Source organism: Heliangelus exortis, chromosome 3, assembly GCF_036169615.1.
Source record: "Heliangelus exortis chromosome 3, bHelExo1.hap1, whole genome shotgun sequence".
In the NCBI taxonomy this organism is placed as follows: Eukaryota; Metazoa; Chordata; class Aves; order Apodiformes; family Trochilidae; genus Heliangelus; species Heliangelus exortis.
The window spans coordinates 84,784,670-84,812,504 of record NC_092424.1 but is presented as its reverse complement, the minus strand read 5'-3'; the positions used below and the strand labels follow the sequence as shown (position 1 = coordinate 84,812,504).

The window sequence follows — 27,835 nt, the reverse complement described above, 5'->3', positions numbered from 1 at the left end:
TGAAGGCACTTTTCCAAGCTGTGAAAGAACACATTTCAGATCTCAGGTTAGTACCCAATGACACATGCTGTAGGATAGTCTGCCACTAATGTTGGTAGAGCTTTGCATTAAATGCTCCAGAAAACATTTAAGCAGAAATTTGAGGAGAACACATTTAAAAATACCTGCCAACACTATGCTCCTGAAGGAATGATTCAACTCAGTGGGCAAAATCTGGTTTTGAACCAATTTCCCTCATTCCAGGTGGACATCCTAATTAGAGGGGTCTTGATGGAACAGAAAGCACAACCTCTTACCTGTTAAGGAAACACAGCAAAAAATAACAATCACATTTGTTGTTTTCAGCACAACAGTCACCACAAAAAATTGCTCAAATTTTGTCACAATACCGTGTCACACAGGTGACCTGAAAGAAGAGGTACTCAAAGCCCTCATTACTGCTGAAAATCCAGAACATAAGAAATGTTTTTAAGAGATGAAAATGATTCCCAATGCTCTGCAAGCAGGAAGGTGGCCATACAATAGCAACAGTATCATGATTAGCAGAAAATATTTTGACAGCTTTTTCCTACATATTTTCCTTTTTGTGAGTATAAAACTCAAGTGTTTGGCCTCTGTGTGTGTGTGTTTTTGTCTAAGTGTTAAGAGCCTTGCTGGATTATGAGCAAGAATCCCATTCTATGTTATGATTGTTTTAAAATCAAATTTGAAATAGTTAAATATTACCAAGTTAATTGTAGCCTGTTTTCTGGGACTAATAGGAGGATTTATAACCCTTTTTTTCAGTCCCACTTTCTAAGCTCACTTAAAACTTACACAGTATCTAAAATTAATATTAATGATGCGTTAGGTGAGGAGAAAACAAGATCTAATAAGCTGATCAAAAATTTCTAGATTTTTCAGTTGCTGATATTCCTCAAACTGACTCAGTTTTGACTGAGTCCAGTTCAGGTTCTTTTCAGTGATATAGAGAGTGTTTACATTCACTTATACTGCATCTGCTCCTTTAAGGATCTATTTTTAAAAGCTGATATTCAACTGAGCAGTTTTCAAGGATAAAGAGTAAAGTCACGGGATGCTGAAGTTTCCAGCTTCAAAACAGGTAAAATAGCAACCATGTCCATACTCTGCCCTGCTTACCATCTCAAGAAAATCAAAGGCATCAAACAATTTTGAAAAAAGCTTTTGGATACAGATTTTTTTTCAGAACTTCTCCCTCTCCCCTTCTTAACCAAAACTATGGAAAGAGTGCAAATTTCTGTAGAAGCAGGGTGATATAATTCCTTTTATTCCAGTGTCAGGTAGAAGATGGTACTCACCTGTAAAACTAACCAAGAAATTTCGGAAGCAGATAGATAGTTTTCCAGAAAAATATTAAACATCCCTTAATCCAGTGACCAATCTTGTTCAGCATACGTTGAGAATGATGTTCTAACTTGAAGAAGATACTAATTTTCAACAACAGATGCACATTTAAATATTAATTCAATTTATTGTGGAAACACTGAAGACACAATATAGTTTTAAGTTACTTCTACTGAACAACTACTAATTTAATCTGAACTTCACACATTTTATTGTGGAAATGCTGCAGACACAAATACAGATTTAAATACAGTTCCACCATCAAAGAAAATGACACTTCAAGGAAGGCCAAAACAAAATGGCTCTTAAAGCTAAAAAGAAGAGGCAGATGCCATTTCCTAGAAATGAAGGAAGGCAGGCTCCACTGGAGCAGCTTTGGTACTGGGCTTTTCTTTTGGATTGGTGGCAAATGAAAAACCCAGAGCCCATTGATTTTTCTTTTTTACCTAATTGCTCCAATCCAGGAATCTTTGGCACTGGAATTTTCCATTGCGTTGTGACTAAGATTATTCAGCCACTTTTTCATAGACTTCAGTAATCCTATTGTGCAGGATTTAATTGCACTTTGTGCAAAGGATGCTCTTGAGTGTCAAATTCTATGTTGATAGGAGACTAACAACATCAGGTTATTGCACTAGTTCTTTTTTACTCTACTGTTATCTGACTACCAAACAAGTCTGCTAGAGAAAACAACAGATTTTCCTTATTATTCCCTATACTGGCCTTATTTTATTGCATTTACATGGACAAGCTGACAAGTAGATCTACATGCAAGGGGAAAGAAATCTACTGCATTGATTTAAAGAGACAAAAAATGAACTGCCAGACTTTATTTTAAGGTAAGCCTGCAGTCCTGAACACTTGCCTGTATTTAAACCACAGTTGTGCTGCTTCCTTGCACAGATGAATAAAAATAAGGCCTATTTAAAAATCTGCACCACAGAAAACAGTAACACATGACTTAGTCTGTCAGTCACGATACATTTTACTTCCCCATTCCTCTGTAACAGTTGTGAACCTTCATTCATGAAACAGGGAATGCTTATATATTGAAAACTTGTGCGTAAAATAGGAAAAAATAATTTGTGCGCTTCCTAGGCATCAATCAAAACACTAGTAAAATGAAAGCATTATAAAAGATTGTACAAAACTAGAGCTCTTCTAGACTTTTAAACAGCAAAAAACCTCTCTTTTTCATCATGGAAACGAAAACACTTTTTTTAGGTACAATTCTTTTTGCATACTTTTCCTCCTTACATTGCTACATAATCACTTTTTTTTTTTCCTCTCATTTCAGTATCAAACATCTGCCTAAATATTAATTCAGAAAATATTAATTAAAACTGGAAAGAAGTGGAGCCTACCACATTGATTTAAAAATGTTGTGTCTGATCATATAATTGATATCAAGTCCTAGCATGAAACTATTGTATTTAACCCACGTAGTTTCTTGTTAGGAAATAGCAAACATATGCTGTCAAATAATTTTCAGTACAAAAGATATACAGATAAAATAGTTTTAACTGAAAAGCTCTGAGTACTCTTAGGCATCCGCAGGGAAGGCACTTTACTGGTCACATAATTCTAGCACACTGGGATTCAGCACAGTTCTGATATTTCAGCATCTCCTTCAGTTTCTGTGCAAGTGATGTGCACTGACTGCCCAGTCCTGAACCTCTCCACTTGCAAATAATGCAAAGAAAATGGCTCCAAATAGATTGATAGAAGCAGCGATATAGAAAACAGTCTGCCATTCTTCCACAGTATTCTGTCAAAAGGGGGAAAGAGAAAAAGAAAATTAATAAAAAAAACCCAGTCAAGTTGTAGGTCCACACTCAAAAAAAAAAAAAAAAAAAAAAGTAATTTAAAAACCAGCACTACATGCTGCATCTATTTAGATGTAAAAGCTATTCAGGATAATTCCATGGCAACATAAAAGCAAAAGAAACATAAAAGATCAAATCATCAGTACAGTCAACTTTGGTTGAATAACACATCTTATACAGATAGACCTATCAGAACTGCTTTAGACTATCTGAATCAGTTTATCACTTGAGATGCAGAGCCCTCACATCAAAATTCACATATGCAAAAGGCTACCCAAACTCGTAGAGAATGTTACTGCAAGGGGAACACTACCTTGCTTTCAAGTGAGGTGATTCAAGATCTAAAGTGCTCTGCACTATGCATTAAGCTATTCTTAATGATTGCTGTGTGGATATTCCAGAATCATAAGGTTTTAGCCCAAAAAAGGTACCTATCTTTACTCAGATTTCAAGAGGAATCCTCTAAACACTGATATTAAAGAAAGGCCTTAAGACATGGGTAGCAAAGAGCTGTGGTTTGTTTGGTTTTTCCCCTTCTTTTTTTTATATAAAGAAGTAATATCTGTAGATGTCTTAAGGCTTTTTTTTTTCTTCAGTTCCAGATGACTTTGAATACTGTAACAAACTTGTAAAAATTTTTTACAGCAAAACCAGGACAAACCATGAACAGTGCATTAGTATGGGGGAAAAAAAACAAACAAAAAATATAAAAATAAATCCCACTTGTTGAGATGTCTGAAAGAATTAATTTGTTTGAATTAATGTATTAATGAATATTTTCATATGACTTTTAAGAAAATTATTGGAGTGATCACCGACTCCACAAATTCAACTGTATCAATAAACCTACTCCTCCCATCTTCCTTTCTTAAAAGATTTTAGAATAATTCATAAAGTTGATTTAAAAAAAAAAAGCAATCAACCAAACAACTCACTCCCTTTTCTACTCCAAATCCTCTTTGATTAAACCATCCTGGAAGTCAAATCTAAGAGTGTTCATGTTAGATGTCTTGAGAAACTAACACAGCTTAGAATATCCTCATTCTGTAATGTACATAACAAAGGGATGCACTATAAAAACCCACACATTTGAATTCAGTTTCTCACTCGTCTGACAAATGCTGACCTTATAACTCATGAGAAACTACTTTTAAAACAACAGGTAGGAACTTGTCTTAATTTGCTAAAATAATACCACAGCTCTCTCATCTGGTTGGCATTTTAACAAAGTTTTATTGTGATAAAAACATACTCATTTTATTCCTAGAGAATATAAAGGGTGAGTCACTAAAATTTTTAAGTCCCACACAAGTCTTTGATTTTACCTTTATTTTCCTGACCAGAATCAGAAGAATAAAGGTTAGGAATTAGGTCATTCACAGCAACAGAACTTACTTGTATAAGCCAGATTTCATTTAATGTCTGCAAACTTAAGACACAATTTCCATTCAATGGAGATAAAAATACAACAACTGAAAAAATAGTAAGTAGACTTACATTATGAGTGAGGTTTTTGGCAATAACTGGACCCACCATTCCTGGGATAGTAGCAAAAGAATTAGTGATCCCAAGAAGAATTCCAGCATATCTGCAAGATAAATTGTTCATGCTGTTTATTCACTTATCCTGATGAACAGTCATGGAAACAATTTTGCCTTGTCTGATCACAAACACCTCCTTTTAATCACACAGAAAACTTAAAACACAAAGATTCCAGTAGGAATGGATTGGTTTTATTCTACTAACAACTCACTGACAACTTGGTACATACATTTTTAGGGACATAGTTTAATGGTAGACTTGGCAGTGCTAGGTTAACTGTTGGACCTGATGATATTAAAAGTTCTTTCCAACCTAAATGATTCTATAACTCCTTATTTTCCAGAAGCCAGTTATGGATTTTACCTTAAATTAGAATCATAGATAATCATAGAATTGGCTGGGTTGGAAGGGACCTCAGAGATCATCAAGTCCAACCCTTGATCCACTACTGCTGCAGTTACCAGACCATGGCACTGAGTGCCACATCCAGGCTCTTCTTAAATATCTCCAGGGATGGAGAATCCACCACTTCCCTGGGCAGCCCATTCCATTGCCTGATCACCCTCTCGGTAAAGAAATTCTTTCTAATGTCCAACCTAAACCTCCCCTGGCACAACTTGAGACCGTGCCCTCTTGTCTTGCTGAGGGTTGCCTGGGAAAAGAGACCAACCCCCCCCTGGCTACACCCTCCTTTCAGGGAGTTGTAGAGAGTGATGAGGTCTCCCCTGAGCCTCCTCTTCTCCAGGCTGAACAGCCCCAGCTCCCTCAGCCTCTCCTCACAGGACTTGTGCTTGAGTCCCTTCACCAGCCTAGTTGCCCTCCTTTGGACCTGTCATGGCTTTGCTCAGGATCCATAATCCAAATCCTAATCCCCTTTCTTAAACCACAACTAAACTGGCTGCATTGAATCCATCAGAGAAGTTAGAAAAGAAACACTACATGCCTTGAAGTGGAAAGACAAAGGATATGACAAAGTGCTCTTTGGGAACAGCAAGAGCCAGTTCAGGTATCATTGCTAGAAAGGGTCTGCCAAGAAGGCATCATCATCACCAGTGCAGAGAGATATCTCATCTTTCACTACAGAGTGTTGTTTCAAGGACCTGAGTTCAGAGCACTGTGGCAGTCCTTCCCTTCAGCTTTCTGTGGGTCAAAGCCAAAGGGAAATGGATCTGACTTAACCAGTTCTGCTGGCTCCATTCTAAGGCTGCCTGTTCCATGAAGATGCTGCTCTATCACACACAGGTGCATGCCTATGTACCAGCAGCTATAAAATCCTGCTGGGAAAAGCTGGTAACTTGCTTAATATCTGAGTCTCAGCACCTCATGTCTAGGCAAATAAAGATCTCTCTCCTAGGAGTGTTGCAATACCAAAAGATCATGTCTGAAATTGTACCACAAGCACAGACTTGTGAGAGAGACTGAAGGAGAAAGAAGAACCTGACGTTCTACAGCAGAGCTCAACCTTCCAGCCACCAGGTCCCTGTGGTTCAGATTTTCAAAGTGGATTTGCTGGCTGAAGAATCATATAAAACACTCAGAGTTGCAATTTACCACAAGAGAAAGAAGTTACTTCCTAGAGATCATTTTAGTCTGTTGACAGGAGTGAAATTACGCTCTCACCAATTTTAACATAACAGAAATCTAATGTCATCTCTAAAGGGATGCACAGTCCTGACATTTTATTTGCCAAAACAGGAGAATTTAGCCATCCAGTGCTAAGGTTTTGATATGTGTATCCAGGCCAACAATCTTAGAGTAATGGGTTTTTTTTTGTGAGAAAAAGAGAATCAATTATGTAGCCTACTTTTTGATTTTTCATTGAAAGTCTGCACTACTTAAAGCATGGCAATGTAGTTTAGACAAAGCTCCAATGCTTTAATTAAAATGATCCTTATAGCACATAGCCTTCTTAAGTGTTTAAGAATTAATGAACCTTTATGAAGCTAAATGAGAAAGTGTAAAAGTTTCCCTTACACAGAAGATAAGCACATGCAGAAAAACTATTTAAAGCCTTTACATAGACCCAATTTCATTTTGTCTTCAGCACGTTTAAGCACTACAATACTCCTAACATACACTTTCAAAACTAAACATAGTTTAATAGTTTCCTTAGTCGCCAAATACCTCTGGCAACCAATTGCTGGCTAAATGCCTCTGGTTATGCCCAGTGTTTCTGACACAGGTTGCATTCTTGATAAGGCTTTCTGTTCAATGCAGATTAATTGCCATGCCACTCCCTGCAGAGACTCCCATATCAAATGGGAAGACTACAAGGGGCATATCTATAGAGCAAGACTATAGACTAATAGTCTGGGCTATAAGACTAATAGTATGGGCTGTTGGTCACGTTCTTAAGGCATAGTAGGGATAACCAAATACAAATAGACTTGTAGAGCAGTTAAGCAGTAAAATCAAGAGTCAAAAAAACCCAGAGAAATGAAGTCTTTAGTGTGTAACACAGCCACAGGACTATTAATGAGGACTCATGGTAACAGCAATACTAAAATTTATAATCATAGCAACATACTGATGTAGATTTTAAGAGCTAGAATAGGCTTCATTTTCCCCAAAAGAACAATCTTGTCTTTCCCCCTTGCCCAACTCTCCCCAAATCAATACACTGATGGCACAATAAATACATGATAGAAACCAAAACCACATAGCAAATATTGCATTCCCTTCAGTTTCAGTATTGTCATTCACTTTTCCTGCAAATATGATCATTATTTGTTTGGTATAATACAAGTTTTAGTGGCAACAAGGGACCCCTTACTGTTCTACTCAGCATACTTTTAACCACTTAAAACAGGCATTTAAGTGCATTTTGAAACTGCTTGGAATCACTGGTGGTTATTCTAATATCTTTGAACAAATTAAAAAAAAAAAAAAGAAAAAGATCATTGGGTAAAATCTCAACAGAACTTCAGAATTTTATGCAGGCCCTATTTAAAGATTTCTACGCTTGTCAAGTGTTTCCTTGAAACTGTGAATGTCTGCCTTGGCCATTTCATCCATAAAGTCCAGGCAGTCAAAAATTTACATAGGCAGAAGAAAAAAGACTCCTTTTCCTCTCATCTTAGGTGGTTTTGTATTTCTGTATTTGAAGATTTTTTTTTAAATTTTTATTTCTACAACCTTTGTTCTGTTCTGAGGACATGCCCTTTTCCTTCTCTGTCTCTATTTGGACAGATTTAATTAAAGCATGCATGTGCCAAATAGAGAATCATGGATTTCAATAAAACAGCATCCTCTGTATCCACATTCCCATCCAGGAAAGTCTTCCCACATTCATCTCTAGAGGCAAGGCCAGGTCAAAAGGTTCCTGATCTATAAGCAAGACACCTGCCCCTCCCACACTCATAACCAGTATGCTCCCCCCTTCAGCCTATCTGAGCAGAAAGAAGGTGGAGAGAAACTTCTATGGCTTAAATGCAAAAGGAACAAAAGCAGGACTTTGTTGAAGGTAGGAAGAATAGTGGGATTTGGTCAGAGGGATCAGCAGTGGCTCATGTGGTGAATCTAATTGTGCCAGCTAAATGGATCAGTGTCATGCGACAGAATTTTTTTTCTTGGGGCTTTTTTCAACATCTAAATTGTTGGCTTTTTTTTTTTTTTTTTTTTTTTTTTTTTTTTTTTTCTTTTCTTTTCTTTTTCCAAGAATTTTCAAAAATTCACCTTTGAAACACATTAGAAATGCAAAGTGAAGCATCTCTCAAATTAGAAAACACACTTAGCATCCTAGTTCTGGAAATCTTTGTTGTCACCTGCTTACAGAAATTTCTTGTGCATATGCCTCACAGGAGTCCATAATGCAGTTGTGAAATTTCCTTTTTCCTGTGATAGGTCTTTTTCAGAGATGGTGCTTATGGAGCACCATTTAGTCTTTTGTTTCTCTTTACTTGCTCAATGCATGGGTTCAAGCCTTACTTTTTGCACACTATTCAGCTGTTGAAAGTAGAACTCTTCATGAAGCAAGTTTATTTTCAAAACACTCTTAAGACATAGAGAGGACAAAGTGAAACCCATCCTATAGATAAGAAACTAAAATATAGGCCAAGAACATATCACAGAATCACAGAAATTTAGGGGTTGGAAAGGACCTCAAAATACCATCATAAGTCGAACCCCCTGCCAGAGCAGGGTCACCTACAGGAGGTCACTGGGAGTGCATCCAGGCGGGTTCTGATTATCTGCAGAGAAGGAGACTCCACAATCTGCCTGGGCATTCTGCTCCAGTGTTCTGTCACTCCCACAGTAAAAAAATTTTGCCTACTGCATGCTTGATTTGAGCACCTCAGGATGTCATTTTAGTAGTATTTAATAGTGTTATTCATATATTCAAAGCACAGCTCCACTGACTCCTCTTCGCACTTAGAGTAATGCAATTTTTTACTAAACCAGAACTTAATAGTTTGAAGAGGCATGCAACAGGAAGCAAAAAACCAGCTAGGACTCAACTAATTTCACTGGATCCAACACTAGCTTCTCAGCTGAGATATTTAAGCCTGGACTCCAGCTGCTGCAGACTCCCTCTTCATATTAGGGTAGACTGAACCAGCCTTGGGAAGTTCCCATTGCTCTTTGGAACCCAGATTTGTAAAGTGATAGCTTTGTAAAGACTCAGATTTGTAAAGCCAGAGGGTATGAACATGATCCTCACAGATGATCACACTACTGTCTGATCCAACTGACTTGCACGCAAGCCCTGTGACACAGCACTGAAAGGACTGAATTCCCAAAAGCTATCTTAAACATGACCCATTTTCCTCCTTTAATGCCCTGGCAAAGCCATTATGTGCTCTCTAACTACTACAGCTGTAAGGTAGAGGGTTTAGGAACAGATGCCAGTCTCTCTTTCTCTGTACAAACACTTAGTCATTTCTAGAGCAGCATCAGTCCTGTGCATGAGTGCAGGAGAGGCCCTGTTCAGGGGAATGATACAACAATGACACAAAGACTAATTTGTGATGCACAAAGGAGGCAAATCAAAACTGCACAGATACCCAAGTTCTGCTGTTAAGTAACTTAGAATCTTTTGATAATAATGCTTATGGTTTGTATTATTAAACAGAGATACAAAATAAGTAACTCCTAGCCAACATTTTACGTTTTTAGGAAACTAACTGTTGCAGTTCTGCATAGCTAAGCTTGAAACAGAAGTTGTGTTATGGCCTCATAATACCTGAGATGCACTGCTTTAACTGCATCATCTAAATTTGTAATTCTACTTGATTTAAAACCAAGTGTATCACAAAAACTCTTCTTACTTTCATACTCAACCCATAGCACAAGCTGCTTAGAGCTGGCCACTGAACCCCCCCCTCTCTTGCTTCCTACCTAATCTCTCCTGACAACATTAGTGGGCTCCTACTCTTCCATATCCATGTGTTAAGTCAAAACTTGTCTATCATTGTGGACATGATAACCTTCTGATTGCCAAAGCCCATCTAAGTTCTCCAGATTTTAATAATCTTTTTTCTAGGTAACCTTTCAACAAAATGTTTTTTCCTTATTCACTTAAACACATTAAGTACAGAAAAGCTCTCTTTTTGTCATCAAGTTATTTGACCCTTCTCAGAGATATACCCTAGTGCTACCACAGACAGGTAAATGAACGACAAAGCGAAGTACTTGATTTTTAGCAGTGCAAAGAATAATGATAATATAATATTATATTATATATATTAATATTACAATTAATAGTAACAATATATACTATTATATACAATAATAATGATTATGTGGACTTTCAAAAAAAATACACATACATTCATGCTCTTTGGAAACTGATGGATCTGTCAGAGTCTGAATTTATAATATATTGCAGGAATTGCAGCCTGAAGTTGAACTTTCTGTTCTTGAAAGTTAGTAATTTAAGAGTAATAGTACACACCTGATTTGTCACCTACTGATAAAATGTCACCTACTCATAACAAGATTTTGATAACAGGGTATAGAATGTTTTCCAAATACAAATAATTTGCCGGCATCACAGTGCTTAAATATGGAAACATTCATGCTAAAGGTTGATAGCTCTGATGAAAAGGTTTAAAAGAGTGAAAAACGTAATTGCATTGTGCTGGTCCAAAAAAACTGTCCTATTAAGATAATGACTCAAATAGGACAAAAATATAGCAAACATAATTACAGAAACTGCAGGATCAAGAACGGAATTATTCTGAACTGCTATTCATATCCCATCTTCTGCCAAGGTTGCACTTTTTCCAAATACAATGCTCGAGTCACTATCAATGTTTACATTCCTGGTCTGTACAACACATGGTCCACAGCTAAATCTTCCAGATACCTTGGCAATAGTAAAAAAGGCATCATAAATGTCTTGTGTGTACTAGCATTAGCTTCAGCAATACTTACGAAGGTGCTATGTCCAGATGGTTGATGCTGTACCCAGATGTACAAAATCCTCCTAGGGTTGTTGAGATGGTCAGGAATGCCACAGCCAGTGCGTAGTTGCAGCCTGTGAACCCAGCTGCTACTAAGAACACTGCAGGTCCAATCATTCCTTTAACACAGATATGTTAAAATCAGTGGACTTTGACCATGAGAGACATGCAGAGGCTCTAAGCAGTCACATATTTTCTCTTCAGCTTCCACCACCACCACCTAGTGTACAGAATCCAGCACTGCACTGCCTACATTATAGAAAGCCTGTAAGGCAAGCAAATGGCTTGCAAATCTGTTGCTGCCTCAGGAAATGGTAGCCAGACCAGAAAAATGCAAAGATGTGAAGCACAAACTTCATCTAGATAAAAAAAACAAAGAAAAAAAAAAATCAATAGATACTGGAAGTTAACTCACAAATTATTTTTATTTATGGTTATAAAAATAATAGAAACTGCACTGACACTGCTAGGTGAACTACAAAGAAATTATCCTCATTTAATTCTCCAGGTTTCAGGAACAAACACTGATTTCTGCAGATCATAATAAAGTAGAGCTGGAAGGGTTCATACAAACACATACACACACATATATATGTATATGCATATTTCTCCTCCAGGCACCTTCTAGAAGGAACTGTATTTCACATTTACAAGATTTAAAGTTCTGATACATCCATACTGAAGGCTGCTGTAGAATTTGGCTGATGAAGCCAACCTCACAGTCAAGTTTGTCTTAACAGAATGTCTACCCCTCAGGTGGACATACTTGGATGTGAGGTCTTGTGGGTAAACTGTATCGCTAAAGTGGTGTAGGCTTAAAATAAAACAAATGTTTGAGAGTTTATTTTAAGGCCTGCTTTAAGGAAAGCAATTGAACCAGCAAAATTGAGAAGGCAGCAATGATGGGAACACACCAAGCAGGATGAAAGTTGTGTGGATCCTGTGCTTAATCTTTTTTTTTATTCTTTCTCCTGCCTCCTGTTTCAATCAGCAATCAACTTCTTCCTAAATAGAGCCCATAGCCTCTATTTGTTGAAAACCTGATTTTATTGATCTCCAAGTGATTTCAGACCATTTTTCCTCCCTATTAGTCAAGATTATTCTGTACTCTATTTGGTCTTCCTGTTAGCAACAGGTAATTCCTATTCAGTTAAATAAGTCTTAAATAAACAAAAAAACCAAACAACACAGGGCTGGGAACAGGCTCCTGCTGAACAATATCCCTTCTCAGTTTGAGATACCCATTCACAAGGTATCATTCCATCAAGCAATTATCACCACTCCAGTGGTGATTCTGCATGATCATATATTTAATCAGTTTGCTTCCAAAAATGATGCATCTTGACCTTAACAAAGCTTTTGACACCCTCTTATCATACAGCCCTGTTTTTTATGTGAAAAAAAAAATAAGGATTACTCCTAACAAATTAATGTGCAAATAAAGCTGCTCTCAAGCTATGCACAATCCTGTCCCATCTCACAGCAGAATTTCACACTACTCTCCCAAATCCTTAATTCTTCCCAGATTGATACTATGATATGTTCTAAACAGAAATAATACTTGTACCTACCTATCAGGGTAAAACATTTACGCACACAAACGGTGGACAGGTTCTGCTTTTCCCGTAAATGATCAGCAATTTGCCCAGACAGAATTATACATAACCAGCAGCCAAAATAAGGTAGGGCAGATAAAAATCCATTCTGTTAAGGAGGAAAAAAAAAAAAAAAGCACAAAACCAACATATAAAACAGACAGTTAAAGCACTGAAATGATAATTCCATATGCTGAAAAATCACTTATGCTGGAGCATTAACAGAGACTGAACCAGAGTTGCCAAAACCATCCATCCATATAATTATTGTTGGTATTACCATAAGACTGAAACCTAGGAACAGGAAAAACAAAGCATTTTGAAGTCACCAATGTGTAAACTCTCAATTGTGTGACTTCATGCATAACTACCAGTGCAGCCAGACAAAAAAGATCCAAAGCTTAAATCACAACTGGGTACAGAAATAAACAAACCCTACTTGTGAAGGTATATTGTGACCACTACCTGAATGCAAGTTTCCAGAAACCAATTTCAAGACTGATAGATTACCAAGTGGGTTACTACAACAAACAGAAGCTTTAAATATTATTCAGAATTTTGAAAGCCATATGGGCTTTCAGGGATTGGCACTTCTATAACTCTTCATTATTCCCTTCTTCCATATCTATCTGACAAAACATCTGTTGCTGGCTGTAATCAGTGGCAAGACACAGAACAAGAACTTCCATCAGACCCAGGCTGGACATCGCATGATCCCAAAACAAACTTGTTATTCAGAACCTGAAATTACACTTAAGTAACCTGTTTACTCCAGTTACCATTTTAGATAATTCTTACAGAGAATTCTGCTGGATTCTGCATGTTTTCTGAAGGGAGGAAAGAAAAGGTACTACTAAGCTGCGTAAGTAACAGCCTTTCCATACAATTATGGATTATTACTGATAACAGAGCTGTAATTTGACCTAATCTGTGATTAAAAAGGTATTTGGATAGCTATAGGATAGAGATGCTGTAATGTTTAAACACTTCTATAAAATGCATATTTATCAAAAAAGAAACAAAAGCTTTCTTAAGAAGTTTAATTTGAAATGAGATCAAAAAGACATCCCCACCTGAAATCCACTCTATCATCACTCCAACATGCTGCCTGTTTGGTTTCATTGCTCAGCTTTCAAAAGCAGCAAGCAAATTTTTGAAAAATGTAAGATGGTAATAAACCCCCCCAAAGCACTGTTCAAAGACACAACATTATTTTTAACCAATCTCTCTATTATAGGATGGAAACTGGCAACTATACAGTAGCAACTGTGTAATATTTTAAATTATAATGAAATTTCCACTTAAATGTGTGGCAACAAAGTTAGTCCAACAATAGTATGCAGATTATTTTTTTTGTTTGTTCATTTGGTTGTATTTTTTTTTCAAGTTCCCAACAGTCAGTACTCAAAGTCACTCCAAAAAGGAGAAACATAACCCAAAGACATAGGAGGCCACTTCACAGCAGCACCTCTTAGCATTTAAAGCAACAGCATTTTACAGAACACAAGCAATTGAAGGCTGTGGTAGCAAAAGACTTTCACAGATACTCCCCCAGGAGGCATAATAAGGAACCCAACCAACAACTTCAGCTTTTTTTTCCATGTCTTTTGGAGCTTGCCCTACTGCATCCTTTTTTCCTGAATCTCTGCTGAGATTCCTCATCTATTTCCTCCCAAGATTGCTGGCATCACCTCTTTCTTGTATGGCACCTATCTTCAGTTTGCTCTAAGCCAGTCTCAGACGTTAAACAAGGAAAAGCCTATGCTGAAGTTCTTGAAATTTCTGTGCTGCTTTTTACTCGAGCTGTACCAGCTTCTCCAGGTAAACTATGCTATCATGTTCTCTTTAATGAAGGACCAATAAGAATGTCCCACCCCTCAATTTTCCTTTGGTAATTTCATTTTTTAAAATTACCTTGAAAAGCAGTATTTTTGGACCTTAAGTCAATGGTTCTCTTTAATCCTATTTACCTTACTGGGGAGAGAAAAGAAAAAAAAAAAAAAAAGAAAAGAAATAGAAGAGAAAAAAGAAAAAAAAAGAAAAAAAGAAAAGAAAAAAGGAAGGAAAAAATAAAAAGGAAAAAAGAAAAAAGAAAAAGAAAGAAAGAGAGAAGAAAAAGAAAGAAAAAGAAACAGAAAAAAGAAAAAGAAAAAAGAAAAAAGAAAAAGAAAAGAAAAAAGACAAGAAAAAAGAAAAAAGAAAAAGAGAAAAGAAAAAAGAAAAAGAGAAAAGAAAAAGAGAAAAGAAAAAGAGAAAAGAAAAAGAGAAAAGAAAAAGAGAAAAGAAAAAGAGAAAAGAAAAAGAGAAAAGAAAAAGAGAAAAGAAAAAGAGAAAAGAAAAAGAGAAAAGAAAAAGAGAAAAGAAAAAGAGAAAAGAAAAAGAGAAAAGAAAAAGAGAAAAGAAAAAGAGAAAAGAAAAAGAGAAAAGAAAAAGGAAAGAAAAAGGAAAAAGAAAAAGAGAAAAGAAAAAGAGAAAAGAAAAAGAGAAAAGAAAGAGAGAAAAGAAAGAGAAAAGAAAAAGGAAAAAGAAAAAGGAAAAAGGAAAAAGGAAAAAGGAAAAAGGAAAAAGGAAAAAGGAAAAAGGAAAAAGGAAAAAGGAAAAAGGAAAAAGGAAAAAGGAAAAAGGAAAAAGGAAAAAGGAAAAAGGAAAAAGGAAAAAGAAAAAAGAAAAAAGAAAAAAGAAAAAAGAAAAAAGAAAAAAGAAAAAGGAAAAAGAAAAAGGAAAAAGAAAAAGGAAAAAGAAAAAGGAAAAAGAAAAAGGAAAAAGAAAAAGGAAAAAGAAAAAGGAAAAAGAAAAAGGAAAAAGAAAAAGGAAAAAGAAAAAAGGAAAAAGAAAAAAGGAAAAGGAAAAAGAAAAAGAAAAAGGAAAGAGAAAAAGAGAAAAGAAAAAGAGAAAAAGGAAAAAGCAAAGAAAAAAGAAAAGAAAAAGAAGAGAGGAAAAAGAGAAAAAGAAAAGAAAAGAAGAAAGAGAAAAAAGAAAAAAAAAGGAAAGAAACAAGGGGAAAAAGTAAAAAAGAAGCAATAAAAAGTAAAAAAAAAGAAAAAAGGAATAAAAAGGAAAAAAAAGAAAAGAAAAAAGTAAAAAAAAAAAAAAAAAAGGAAATAAAAAGAAAAGAAGAAAAGAAAAAAAGAAAAGTATTTTACCTCTGCAGCTCATTGAGGAAAGGAAATAAAATGACAATTTGGAAAGGGATCAAAATCGGACTGAAGCTCCACTCCATCCCCCCTCCTTAAAATATATTGTTAAATGCCACTTTCCAATGCTTTCTCTGTTTTTTCCCTTTTTAAGTGAAAATGTTCTTTATAGTAAGCAAAGAAACGGTATTTCAGAAGCCATTAAACAGAGCAAAAAATCTGAAGCAATCACACTGCTATATGTTATGATTAGCTATATGTGCTAATTACACACGCTCATGTTCCAAGTTCTTAAACAGGTTTCTCTATTCTAAAGGGCAGAGAAGATCTGTGTTGTTTCATTTCTTCAGAAGAGAGTGATTACATTTTTATTTCTCTTACCTCCTGTGCATCAAATTGCAAGATCTCCTTCATGTACGTGGGCAAGAGTGTAAGAAGTGTATAGAAAGTCCAATTATAAGAGAAGTGTGCCACAACGATAGCCCAGAGTGGAAGGGACTCCAATATAGGCCTCCATGGAACAGATTTCTGTGTAGAAAGCTACACAGGAGGCAGAGAAAAAGGGAAAAGAGTCAGCAGAACATCAGCATGAGCATTTACTAAATGCAGTGATTTGATACTACCCAGATCTATATTCATTCTGAAGGGCACAAAATGAGTCTCAGTAAACTGACACAAGTGTTCAGCAGTGAATGAATTACTGTGTTCAGTTCTCACTGAAGGTAAACTAATGTATGTTGATGCCCTGTTGCAAAGTAAAGCAATTATTACTGTGTTTTGTAATCAGAATTTCAAAAAGTATGCCTTCCCTTGTTGAGCTTTGTCCCCTTCTGTTTTTACTAGAAATCAACATGTATTTAAAGCCATACCTTGTGTTTATTTAGCTGATTTTTCCTACTCAAACTTTGGTCTCCTAACCAGGCTCACTGGCTGCAAGTACATATCCCAAATCACAGGATTAAACTTCTATACAAACTTCAAGTACTGGCTAATTAGCATTTTCAAAATGTTTTCTCTGCAAACAGTTTTCTCTTACTCTCTAAGACATTTTGGAACAAAGCTGTAAAATGTAATGCAAAGTTTAAAAATATTATACAGATTTGGTTCTAGTTTAAAGAGGAGAGACTCGAGTTTTTTATTTAAAAAGCACTTCAGCAACATCTATGACAAAAGACATTCTAAGCACTTTCCTTGATTACGGATTGTTTCTCACTTATTTGTATTTGTATTCTCACTCCATTGTATTTATTTATTCTTTTTTTTTTTTGCAAATTCTGCTTCTACCTCAGCTTAAGGATGCTTTCATCAACAGAGCATGACACTAAAGACAATATTTGTGACTCATGTTCTTATTTAAGTAAGTAAGACTATACCAAAGGGCTGTACCTGATCTTTTAGAGAAGAGAGTATATATTCTCTTTCAGCCTGTGAGATGCTCCTGTGAGTTTCTGGTGTGTCACTAACCAACCACATCCAGAAGAAGAACCATAGTACTCCAAGTGCACCTATTATTGGGAAAAGATGGATAAAAAGATAGAAAATAACTGTAAGTAATTATATTGAGTGAATAACACCCTCAGATGATTTATTTAGGAGTTTTTACAAATACTCTAATATAATTTTAATGAACATTATGGCTATTATTTCTCTACCTACTTACAAACAGTTCCTCAAAGTGGCTTAACACTGCACATTTAGAGGAAACAAACAATAGAGGAATAAGCAGGAAAGTGGATTTTTGTCTTTTTTTTTTCTTCCTCTTGGAAGGGCCTCATACAGCAAGAAAGTTGCAGACATACATTTTGTATTTTTATCAGTCACATGGAACAGACACAAAGGAAATGGCTCACCAAAAGGAAATAAAAATTCATGTTAAGTTTAATCACAACAAATACTTTATGCACATACACAGAATATCACTACATACCACTTACCTGATGTACCAATCCTCCTTTAATTTTTTAAGCCAAAGCCCAGAACTGCCATTTGAAAAAAGGTAACTTTTCAATAGTCAGTCAAAACCAACTGTACTTCTATATAATATTGTAACTTATTTCATTGTAGACAGTTCTTTGTTTTGAACTCTTTGAATGTATACAAAAATTGGAGGCAGTTTTGTTGAGGAAAGTTTAACCCTTGCCTTTTGTTCTGCTTCTCCTGTCCTGTAAACAGACCTATAAAAACATCACTTAGATCTTCTAGAAAGTATTTTCTGTGTTTGAGCTTCTTCTTGAACATAATTCACAGTAAACATCCTATGCCTTGCATTTGGGGCATTCCTTCAGGGTTCCTGTGACTGCTAGAGAGATTTTTCACATGGTTTCCATTTAAAGCAGCAGTAAGTTTTCACATGCTCTTTCATTCAGACTAGAAGTCTGTTCTACTAAATGGGATTAAAGTTATTAACTCAATTTCACACTTCAAATAAGAAATTTCAATCTCTTGCTTCCAAGTGGCAGGAGAGTTAAGAGCATTTGACTTGTACCAGCTTTTGTCCTATTCAGGGACAGCTTTGCTCACAGAAAGCAAGGCTTACATAGCCACACACACACACGAATCTACTTAGCTTTAAAGATCTCTAATTTCCCAGGAGGAATAAAAAAGCAACACTACACATCAAACACATTTTCATAACTTAAAATAAGTTTTATAATATACCATGCTTTTAAAAAAGAATATGGACTGTATTTTTAATAATTAAAAAAAATTACTCACCAAATATGTAAAACACGTAAACCCAGCTCATATAGTAGCAAATTAAACCAGATAGTGGCAGAGAGACAACAGTTCCCAGCTGTGCACCTACCCAAAGAAAAAAAAAAAAAAAAAAAACAGATTGGAAAACAAATAATTAGATCTCCCATAGACCCCTAAGTGGTATCTCATGGTTATTTTGTGTAACAAATCATGCAGAAAAGATGTGTCACCACTACTACAGGGCTGTCATTTCACCTTAAAGAAACACAGGTCCAATAAGATGCTTTGGCAGCTCCAAGTAAATGGAGTCACAAAGCCCCAAGAATAAAAAAATACAAGCAAAAAGCAGCAAAAGACAGGTATTCTTGGCACACTCATCTCCAGTAAAGGCACTACTACAACCAAAGCAGTGCACATCAGTCAATTGGCATTGCTGCAAAATATGAGAGAGTACCACAGTACAGTTAAGGACTTGGAGGATAATAATCTGACAACATAATCAAATTGATTTCTCATAACTGCTACAAACTCCACAGAAACAGGAAAGCTGGCAGCAAGGAGCCAGAATGCATCCCTATAACCAGCAGGTTCAAATCCCACAGTGCTTGAATTGGACAGGGTACAGCATCTAACAAGGAAGAAGGGAAAGATGAGCAGATTGCAGTTCAGCTAGAAGCCAAAAGCAGAAAATAACTATTCTTGAGTTAATAATTCAATATACATTTTGCTAAGGATGGTGGGTTGTCCATCCTCCAACTCCAAATGTAACCAGAAACACAACTCATATTATTTACATACTTAGGAATTCTACTGGTGGTAAAGAGTAGACCTTGTCTCTCAGTGTTAGTTGTAGGACCACTTCTCTAACCTAATCTCAACTCAAAAACTATTTCATTACATTGATATGCTGACTGCCTCGATTCCATTTTCATGGCAGCAACTTTCATGCAAGGCAGAAAGCTTCAACCTGGAGCAACAAAACCCCATACTTCATGCCAAATGTATATCAAAGTAACAACTATATATATCATCAATCATATGTTCCCTTAGAAAATCAACACCATCATGATTAAATAACCCACAGATCACATGGCTGCCAACCACGGGAAAAGGAAACACTCTGCTAAGTTTACACAAGGCACCTTATCCACCCATGACTGCTAAGAATTAGCAGCTCAAGGCCACAGCCTCTTCTCACCAGGACACTAGCACAGTTTCACAATTTATAAAAGGACAGTTTTAAAGCTCCCAATTGTTAAACGCAGTAGATGTCAATCCCAACTCTGCGGGATTAAGCTCTCTGCTTGATTTGTGTGCTGGCTCTCACATGAAGACTTCTCTTAAAGCAGATTTAATTCACTAATACAGCAGAAAACTTTTTGTGCGTTAGTCAGGTCCATGTGGCTCATAGAAGAGTCAGTTGAGTGCCTGAAATAGCACTAAGGAAGGAAGGAGACACTTGGTTAGGAGGGAAAAGAGGAAATGTGAGGGAGAAAGGATTAAAGTTTCATTCCTGTTGTCACAAGTGAGCCACTAGATTGGCTGAGCTGCTTGAAAAACTGCAGCCACGATTTACACAGCATAGTCCTGTCTTCTTGATGAAGCCCAGGTTGAATGAGAAAGCTGTTACAAATTAATACTAACAAAAATGAGCAAACCAAAAAAACACAACTTCATAAAGTAAATGCAAAATTTGTCGTCCTCAAAGAAATAGTATCGATTTGAGTAGTAAATTTAGAAAGCCAGACTTTTAACCTGCTCTACAAATACTGCATTGAGCAATAGGACTGACTGACAAATCCCTAAATCAGACGAAGAGTCCCTGGAGATGGGCAAGAGCAGCATATCTGTGAAGCTCAGGGAATAATACAGGATAGCTGTTGCAAAGAAAGCTGACTTTATCTCAACACAAAAGGGGACAAGAGGGTGGCCTTTGTTTTAGATAAACAGCTATGTCAGCTGAGTTGGTCAGCTGGTGGTGTAAATGTTTCTCTCCGGGTTCACTAGAAGTGTGACTTTCCCTCTGAGTTAGCCAGACCAGCATGAAGTGAGTGAATATGTGGTTCAGCCCAACATAAAGAATAAAAACTAATAAAACTAACCACAGATTTCCTTAGAAAACAGTAGATTTCAGCTGCCTTCAACCCATGTATTCTCGATTGGCATCTGGGGATTCCCTGTATCATCAGCATAACGGAGACAAGCAATCTAAACAAGTGCATTGTGATTGGGTTTTTTTGCTAAGTGTTAACTTGCATTTGTACTGTGCTTTTAGTGTATTTTGTATGCCTATGCTAAATCCAGCATCCTGTGTAATATGAAATACCTTCAAATAAGTAAATCTGACATCAAACATTGCACCTTCCAAGTGCAGAATATCTAAAAGAATCTGGTCCTAGGGTATTGGACTCTGTCAAGGAGCTCTTGCAGCAATACTTGAGACCTAGGACATTTTCTTCCTTCAGTTTCTCAAAAAACATTAAAAAAAACCCCAACACATAAGCCAAACTAAATGCCTCTGTACTGTGATTCTGCACTAGCTTTTTTGATCTTGATACTAAATCTCCTTTATTTACAGAATCTTCTGTTAATCAGCTTCACAGCAACTTTGCACTGCTTTATACCAAAGTCAACCTGAAGCTTATACTTAGCTGCAGATCAATACTTTTTCTCAGTGCTATAACATCCATGAATAAATTAAGATAATTAATGCAAAGCAAGATTTAATTCAATGCTATCCTTTCCAGACTGATTAAAAATTGTAACATAAATCCCTTTGATTTAAGTCAATCCTCCCTGTTACTGCAGTAAAAAATGTATAATCCCTTTATCAGTGTGGGAATTTCTCACCTGCATATGAAATACTGAGGAGTTTGCTGCGTTCCAGTGGAGGTGCCCAAGAAGACCACAGCGAATGCATAGCTGGGAATGTAACACCCTAGAAAACAATGTATAATTCTGTTGAAATGTGACAATTTTAGAACTCCTTTCAACTTCCCACGTTTCAAAGCATATTTCTTTAAGGAGTAGTATGATCTGTTTCTTGCTTAGCAAGAAAACACTTTAAACAAGTGTGCCATGAGAGTAAATAAGCAGAATTAATTTCTCCTGCTTTTGATGCTGTATATACAGGAAAACTGCAACAAACAGTACTGTTCTGAGCTCCTGATTTCTGACAGATGAGAAGGGGTAATTCTAGTTCTGTCCTAAGTGCTCTTGCAAATAAAACCTTTTACTTATTTGAAAAGGTGGGGCTAAAACACAGGGCAAACTTTTAATTTTTTTTAATCGTTATAAAATTAGCTACCCAAAATTAAACAGCCAATATACTGCTTCAGCATACTGATACCCACAGGGTCACTACAATTTATTAATAAATTATTCAGATACATTTTCAAGTTATGTTGAAAAAAAGGATTACCTCTCCCAGTCCTTCCAAGGCTCTGACAGCTATAAGGTAGCCAACTCCCAAATTTGCAGCTAAGGGGGTGAGCAAGGTGAATATAGAGGTACCAAAGATGCCAAACCCCAGTAAAAGCTTCCCTCCAATTTTGCTTGCAAGATATCCTCCTGGAATCTGAGTAATGATATAGCCATAGAAAAAAGAACCAAGGATCCATCCCTGAGTATCAGCATCCCAAGAATACTTTTCCCCCTAAAAAGAGAAAAAACAAACCAAAACAACCTAAAATGCCGCAATATCAAAGTAGCAGTTTCTCTGGCCATAATTTATATAACTTTGATCATTTAGTCCTTTACACTTAAATTATAAGTCTTTCATGGCCTCCTCTCTAGGATCTCTTCCTCTACACACATTTATACTGCAATCAAAGTAGTGCTGAAGGCTAGTTCAGGTAGTTTATAGTCTGTTCAGACATATCTAGCTGAAATTAAGATACTTGGGCAGTTATCCCTTCAAATGCCTTTATTCTTAGCAATTTGGGTTAGGTGACACATGTACAGGCTGTATAGTCCACATGAGAGTGAATCTCACATCTGTATCATAATGTGGACATCCTGTCATGCTCTAGAAAGTGGCTTTTCCTACAGAAAAATTATTGATGGAAAAGCAAACAAGGAGATGCAGATACTTAAATGTAATGTAAAAAAAAAGAGAGCAGTCAAGGGCAGGGCTCACAGATAGGTGGAAGAAAAAGATAAGCAAAGCAGAGGGAAGAAGAGGTTAGCAGACAAAGTAATAAAAGCAAAGATGATCAAGATCAGGAGCCTGAAGCTATAAAGGAAGTCAGGAAGAAGTCATGAACATGAACTGCTGCCCAGTAAAGTGATTTTGAAGTTTGGGATCAATTCCAAATGCCCGATTTCTCAGCATCTATATAAGCAGCACACATTTCACATAAGCAATGAAATGGAATCTTCTTCCCATAAAACCTGCAGTTATAATTTGCTTATGATAAATACTGAATGACCTCTAAACAAGCAAACAAAATGAAGGCAGGAAGGCAGCAATAGGCTTGGTAGTAAATTTCAATTACAAGGTGAGAGCTATGAAAGTCCAAATAGAAAAATTTGGCATATTTTCATATCCAACAGTTCAATTAAGAAATGTGAATTTAAGGATTACTGGAAGTCAAAGAAAACAGATATTAAGACAGCGAGGAGAAAACCACGACAGGTTAATTGGTAATGAAATTTCATGGCACTGAGGCTGTACAAATAGCAGGCAAGTACAGACAGTGATGTGAGCTCTGACGCAGATGTAACAGCAAGAGTTGCTCACTGGCATACAAAACAGTTAAGTCACAATAGAGCTACAGGGTCAGATTAGGCAATTTGTAAGGAATAGCACAGAAAGGATGTACGTAGGAAAAGCTAACCCTGAGAGCAAAACAGTACTAAATTAGCTGGTAATTTACAGCTATTATTTTTCAGAACAGCTTTAAAAGAACCACTGAAAAGGACGATTGGGAAAGAGCAGCTTGATCTCTTGCCACCTAAGCACCAGTCATCAATCACAGACCTCTGTTCAAAAGAGTTTTACACGGCCACGTTACAGGATGGGATGTTTGAGACCTCACCGTGGTGTTGCGAGGAACATTTCTGGTGGAGGAATGCTCTGGACACACATTGGAAGTTGTATTCTTGGCTAAGCTTGTATTGGGTTCTACCATATCCACCAGAGCAACGCTTAGGTTGACACGTAACGCGTACAGCAGGAAAAACCCAAAACAGGCGAGCAGGGCGAGGTTGTAGCGAGCTGAGCAGCACGCAGGGACTGAAACGAGAAAATGCAAGTTTTTCTGTTTTAACAGGACGTAACAAAATAAAAACTGAAAAGCAGTTTTTACTATTAATCTCAGAAATTTATGGGTAGAAAAAAAAAAAAATAACAGGCAGTGAGCTGATTGTTCTGAGCCTTAAGGGGTGTATTCAATAGAGGTAAAGGATGGGTGGGGGTGGGAACACAAAATCCCCTGCTTTTTGAAGGTTGTGCAAAACAAATGTCATTCTGGTTTAGACAGCTGGAAGCTACCCGCATAAGTGTAGAGGCTGCAGTGCAAGTGTGGTGCATGGCCTGCAGAAATGGGTTGAGAAACATTGTTTCAAAAATCCTCTCCAAAGTACAGTAACATTTATTCTAACCAGAAGTTTACACTGAAAAAAACCCCAATATTAGAAGGAATCCTGTCACATACATGACAACAGCTCAAGGAAAGTCGAGACTCTTAAGTCAGTGTTAAAGTGTTAAAGAACAGTCATTGAGATAGGCTATTTTCTAAGACAAGTTTTCCTTCTATAAGTTTGCTTATAAAGGAATAGTCATTTGCTGAGAGCTGCCAAACACAATAAAGCAGCAGAAAAGGGAACGGCAAGCACTGCAGTGGCAATGTGAAACAGCCACAGTTGCCCAGTATGCCCCTCTTCAGAAGTCACCAGACAGCAATTGAGTTGACAAAGGAAATCTTAAATCCAGCATGAAATTTGTGTTGTGGAATTAAGTTGATTCTCTCAGCTCTTCAGACACACGTATCAGATTATGCACCGTAACATGGTTATTGATTCCCTTCTACAGCATTTGGCAGAGATCTTTGATCAGTACCAGGAGATTCAGCTGAAGGTTGAGCTGCAACTTGGCCAGCACATCACCAGTGGCAATAAATTTTGTATCTATACAACATACAGTTTACAGCTCTGCAGATACTCTTTATCAACTGAGAATGCCTGAACCTACAGATGAGAAATGTCAAAATTGTTGAGAAACTACTTGAAGAATCTGCTGAATTTACAAGGGGGTGGAGTTTCCTCCCCCATTTCCCTCCCCTCCCCCCCGGGGGGAAACTATGGTTCTAATGGAAAATTTTATAACCTGGACATTTGAAAGTCCAGGAGGGTTGGGGATCAGCACCTACAGATATTACATCAGTCTACAGTGATCCCATCTTCCCCTGACTATTCAAAATTCAAACAATGAATAGAACACGTATATCTATACACGTTCTATATACGTGAACATATAGATATTGTCATTTCCATAAAAGCAGTAGAACTTTCCCATTTTTGAAATCTCTAACCCTGATCAACATTAAGTGTTCATTATGACTGTGTAAGTTGTTAAAATGACAGAGAGAGGCTGTATTTGCTATGTACATTTAAGTAAATAAGTGAGGCTACTGTACAAACATGCAGAACACCCTCCAGACCTGCAGTAACTTCAAGTCTTGCCACAGCAGCATTTCCAAAAAGCATATCTAATTTTTAAATGGCATAAGGGAGAGCAGCCAAGATTTTATTGCTTATTTTAAAAACAATACGCATCAAGAAGAGGAAGTGCTTGCTGCACAAAAACTAGTCAAACGGCTTCATTAAAACAACCTTTATTGTTGTTTAAGAAGTAATTTGCCTTAAGTAGAAATGTATAGTCACATAATTTATAACAATGAATATAATTACAAGTAAAGTTACTTAACCTTTCCACTGCCTGTACTTGCTGGGGTTAAACAATATTAACAAAGGGCTGAATATCCCACTGATGATGTAACCCTTCACTTGGAAATGTACAAACCGTACAAAACAAGAACTTAAGAACACTGATGTCAGATTTTTTTTCCAACTGTAAACAGTTCATCGGAAAAATCTAACAAACCCATAGATCTACAAGTCTGAAACAAATTATGCTGCTTAATTATTGCTTTCCTGTCTTTCCACTAAGTGCATTTGTTGTACCTGAGAATATTAGATCAGGTTAACAGAACAGAAGTCTCAAGAAGATTCCAGATGCATTTCAGTCACCCACCCCTCCAGGACACTGCCATAATCAAAGCGACAGACATTCACCCCCCTAAAGTTTAAGGCAGCTAACCATGACGTTCAAGGTCTTACCTTGATCGGTAGTCTTGAGTCCTACATCCACAGTTAATTCTGTTTTCAGGGGCATGTTTTATAGCACTGTAGCTATAATTGAACAAGATTCTTAAACTGCAGTTAAAAATACAGGTCTGTGCTGCCAGCTGCACAGCAGTCAACGGAAGTTGCTCTTCTGCTGACTTTTTCCTTGTGGGTGAAGTGAACCACCTCAACTGGAGCACGATGCATTGTGCAAACTTGAAAAGGCATTGCTCTGTTAACCAACTTGAGCTCAAATTTATCTCTTTGTAGCACTTTTAAGTCGTTGTGTTAGCAGTCCCTCTTCCTGCAGCTAAATATTTCCCAGGTGGATTATTTTTGCATGGCATACTGGAGAAACTTAAAATCTTACTATGCTATTTATAGCTTTTACATACTGGCAAACAAAACAGCATAAACAACCCCCTAAACATGTTAGCCCTGTAGTTCAGCCATGACCCGGTAATGACACTTCTCACCTATTAATTATCATCGCGCTTTCTTCAACCTTCCTTCCTCTCTTCCACAACAACTAATTAGCCTTACGCAAATTCTGCCTGACAACGACTTTCTGCCATAGCCCCGGTGGACCCCAGCGCTCAGCAAGACTTGGGTCGGCGCTTAAGCTGGAACGACCCACTTGTCCTTTGGACAACAGCCCGAGGGCAGGCACTGACAGGAGAATTCCGCACCAGGGCTGCGCGCCCGCTCCCTGCCACCAGCGCTGGGGACAAAGCCCCGACCCCTGCCAGCACCCTGCGTCTGTCACTTAACCCGCTTTGACACCGCCGCGTCCCCAGGACCACCCGCACCTGAAGAGCGGGGCCGGGGGTGACGGCCCCGGGGCCGCGGAGACGGCTGCCGCTGCGGGACCCGGGCCGTCCCTTGGCGAGCAGCCGCTGCAGCGGGAGAGGGAGCGGCTCCCGGCCCCCGGTCCCCGGCCCCCGCAGGGACGACGCTCTCGGACCGGGGCCCGGGGGCTCCATGGCAACGCGACGCCACGACACACGGCGCCGCCGGGGAGGTGCCGCGGCCCGGGCCGCCCCCCACGGTGCCTCCGGGCTCCGTGGCCCTAGGCCGGCGGCTCCGTAGCGAAGCGGCAGCCCGGCTGGACACGGCCCGCCCAGGCAGCTGCCCCCGGTGCCTTCTCTCCCTCCTCTCACCCGTGCCGGGCTGGGACTCCTTCAGCAGCGGGGTGCAGTCCTCTCCTTCCTCGGTCTCCATCTCGCTGCCACTCGGACCGCGCAGCGCGCCCAGGGCCACACCGCCGTCCGCCACCGCGGAGAGGACGGGAGGGCGGCTCGACGCGCCGCAGCACGCCCGGCTCCGTTCCGTTCCGCTCCGCTCCGCTCTGCCCTGCTCCGCTCTGCCCCGCTGGCGCCGGGCACCGGCGGCCGCAGCCCCCAGCGATCACGTGACGGGCACTGGCTGGCGGAAACGGCCTCAGCGTGGCGCCGCTCCCAGCCCGCCGGCGGCGGCCATCTTTGGTGAGGGCAGGGAGGAGCCGCCCCTCTGCCCCGGGAAGGCGCCCGCTCCCTCCCTCCACCCTGCGGGGCGGGCTGACGAGCACCCTGGCCGACAGCCGGGCTGAGGGTGTCACTGTGTCGCCTGTCTCCAGTGCTTCGCGGGCAAGTCGTGGTATTTAGGACAAACGTAATAAGGCGAATCTCCCTTCCTTGGGCATCCCGCCGCTTCCGTGGCAGCCGCGGGCAGCCGGGCTGAGGACGCGGCTCTAGCTTTGCTCTGGTATAAAGGCTGCGGATGCCGTGTCACGGAGGGGCCCCACCAGGACACTGCGGAGGGAGCTCCGCGGCTCCGTGGGGCGGCGGCCGTGGGGCGGTGGCCGCGTGTGTCTGTGGGCGGGTGAAAGCGAAGGGCTTCTCCGTGCGGGAGAACGGCGGCAGCTGCGTCCCACCCGGGGAAGGCTG

At 38.6% G+C, this 27,835-nt stretch overlaps 1 protein-coding gene across 4 annotated transcripts; it reads right to left on the bottom strand.

Annotated features, from left to right (window-relative positions):
• Positions 1–188: 188 nt before the first annotated feature.
• SLC17A5 (solute carrier family 17 member 5) lies at positions 189–27,333 on the bottom strand. Of its 4 annotated transcripts, none has more exons than XM_071741559.1 (11): positions 27,071–27,304; positions 23,603–23,799; positions 21,985–22,218; positions 21,414–21,501; positions 18,582–18,668; positions 17,253–17,371; positions 16,248–16,406; positions 12,709–12,841; positions 11,109–11,256; positions 4,689–4,779; positions 189–296 (listed from the first exon to the last, which is right to left on the bottom strand). In XM_071741559.1, the coding sequence occupies exons 1-11, from the start codon at positions 27,129–27,131 to the stop codon at positions 195–197; spliced, it is 1,419 nt and encodes a 472-aa protein (XP_071597660.1). In that variant the 5' UTR covers positions 27,132–27,304; the 3' UTR covers positions 189–194. The 4 variants fall into 4 exon arrangements, with proteins under 4 accessions (XP_071597660.1, XP_071597658.1, XP_071597661.1 ...); XM_071741557.1 differs by lacking the exon at positions 189–296 and adding an exon at positions 1,473–3,133 and having other exon boundaries at positions 27,071–27,333; XM_071741560.1 differs by lacking the exon at positions 189–296 and adding an exon at positions 1,473–3,133 and having other exon boundaries at positions 21,985–22,140; positions 27,071–27,276.
• Between the last annotated feature and the right edge of the window lie 502 nt (positions 27,334–27,835).

Excerpts from the sequence above, each read along its gene's own strand:
- SLC17A5 (XM_071741557.1), bottom strand. The coding sequence starts at position 27,131 with ATGGAGACCGAGGAAGGAGAGGACTGCACCCCGCTGCTGAAGGAGTCC. Across the intron at positions 12,842-16,247 it reads TGCAATTTGATGCACAGGAG|AATGGATTTTTATCTGCCCT; the intron begins GTAAGAGAAATA and ends CCTCCTTAACAG. Across the intron at positions 4,780-11,108 it reads CATCTGGACATAGCACCTTC|ATATGCTGGAATTCTTCTTG; the intron begins GTAAGTATTGCT and ends TTTATCTTGCAG.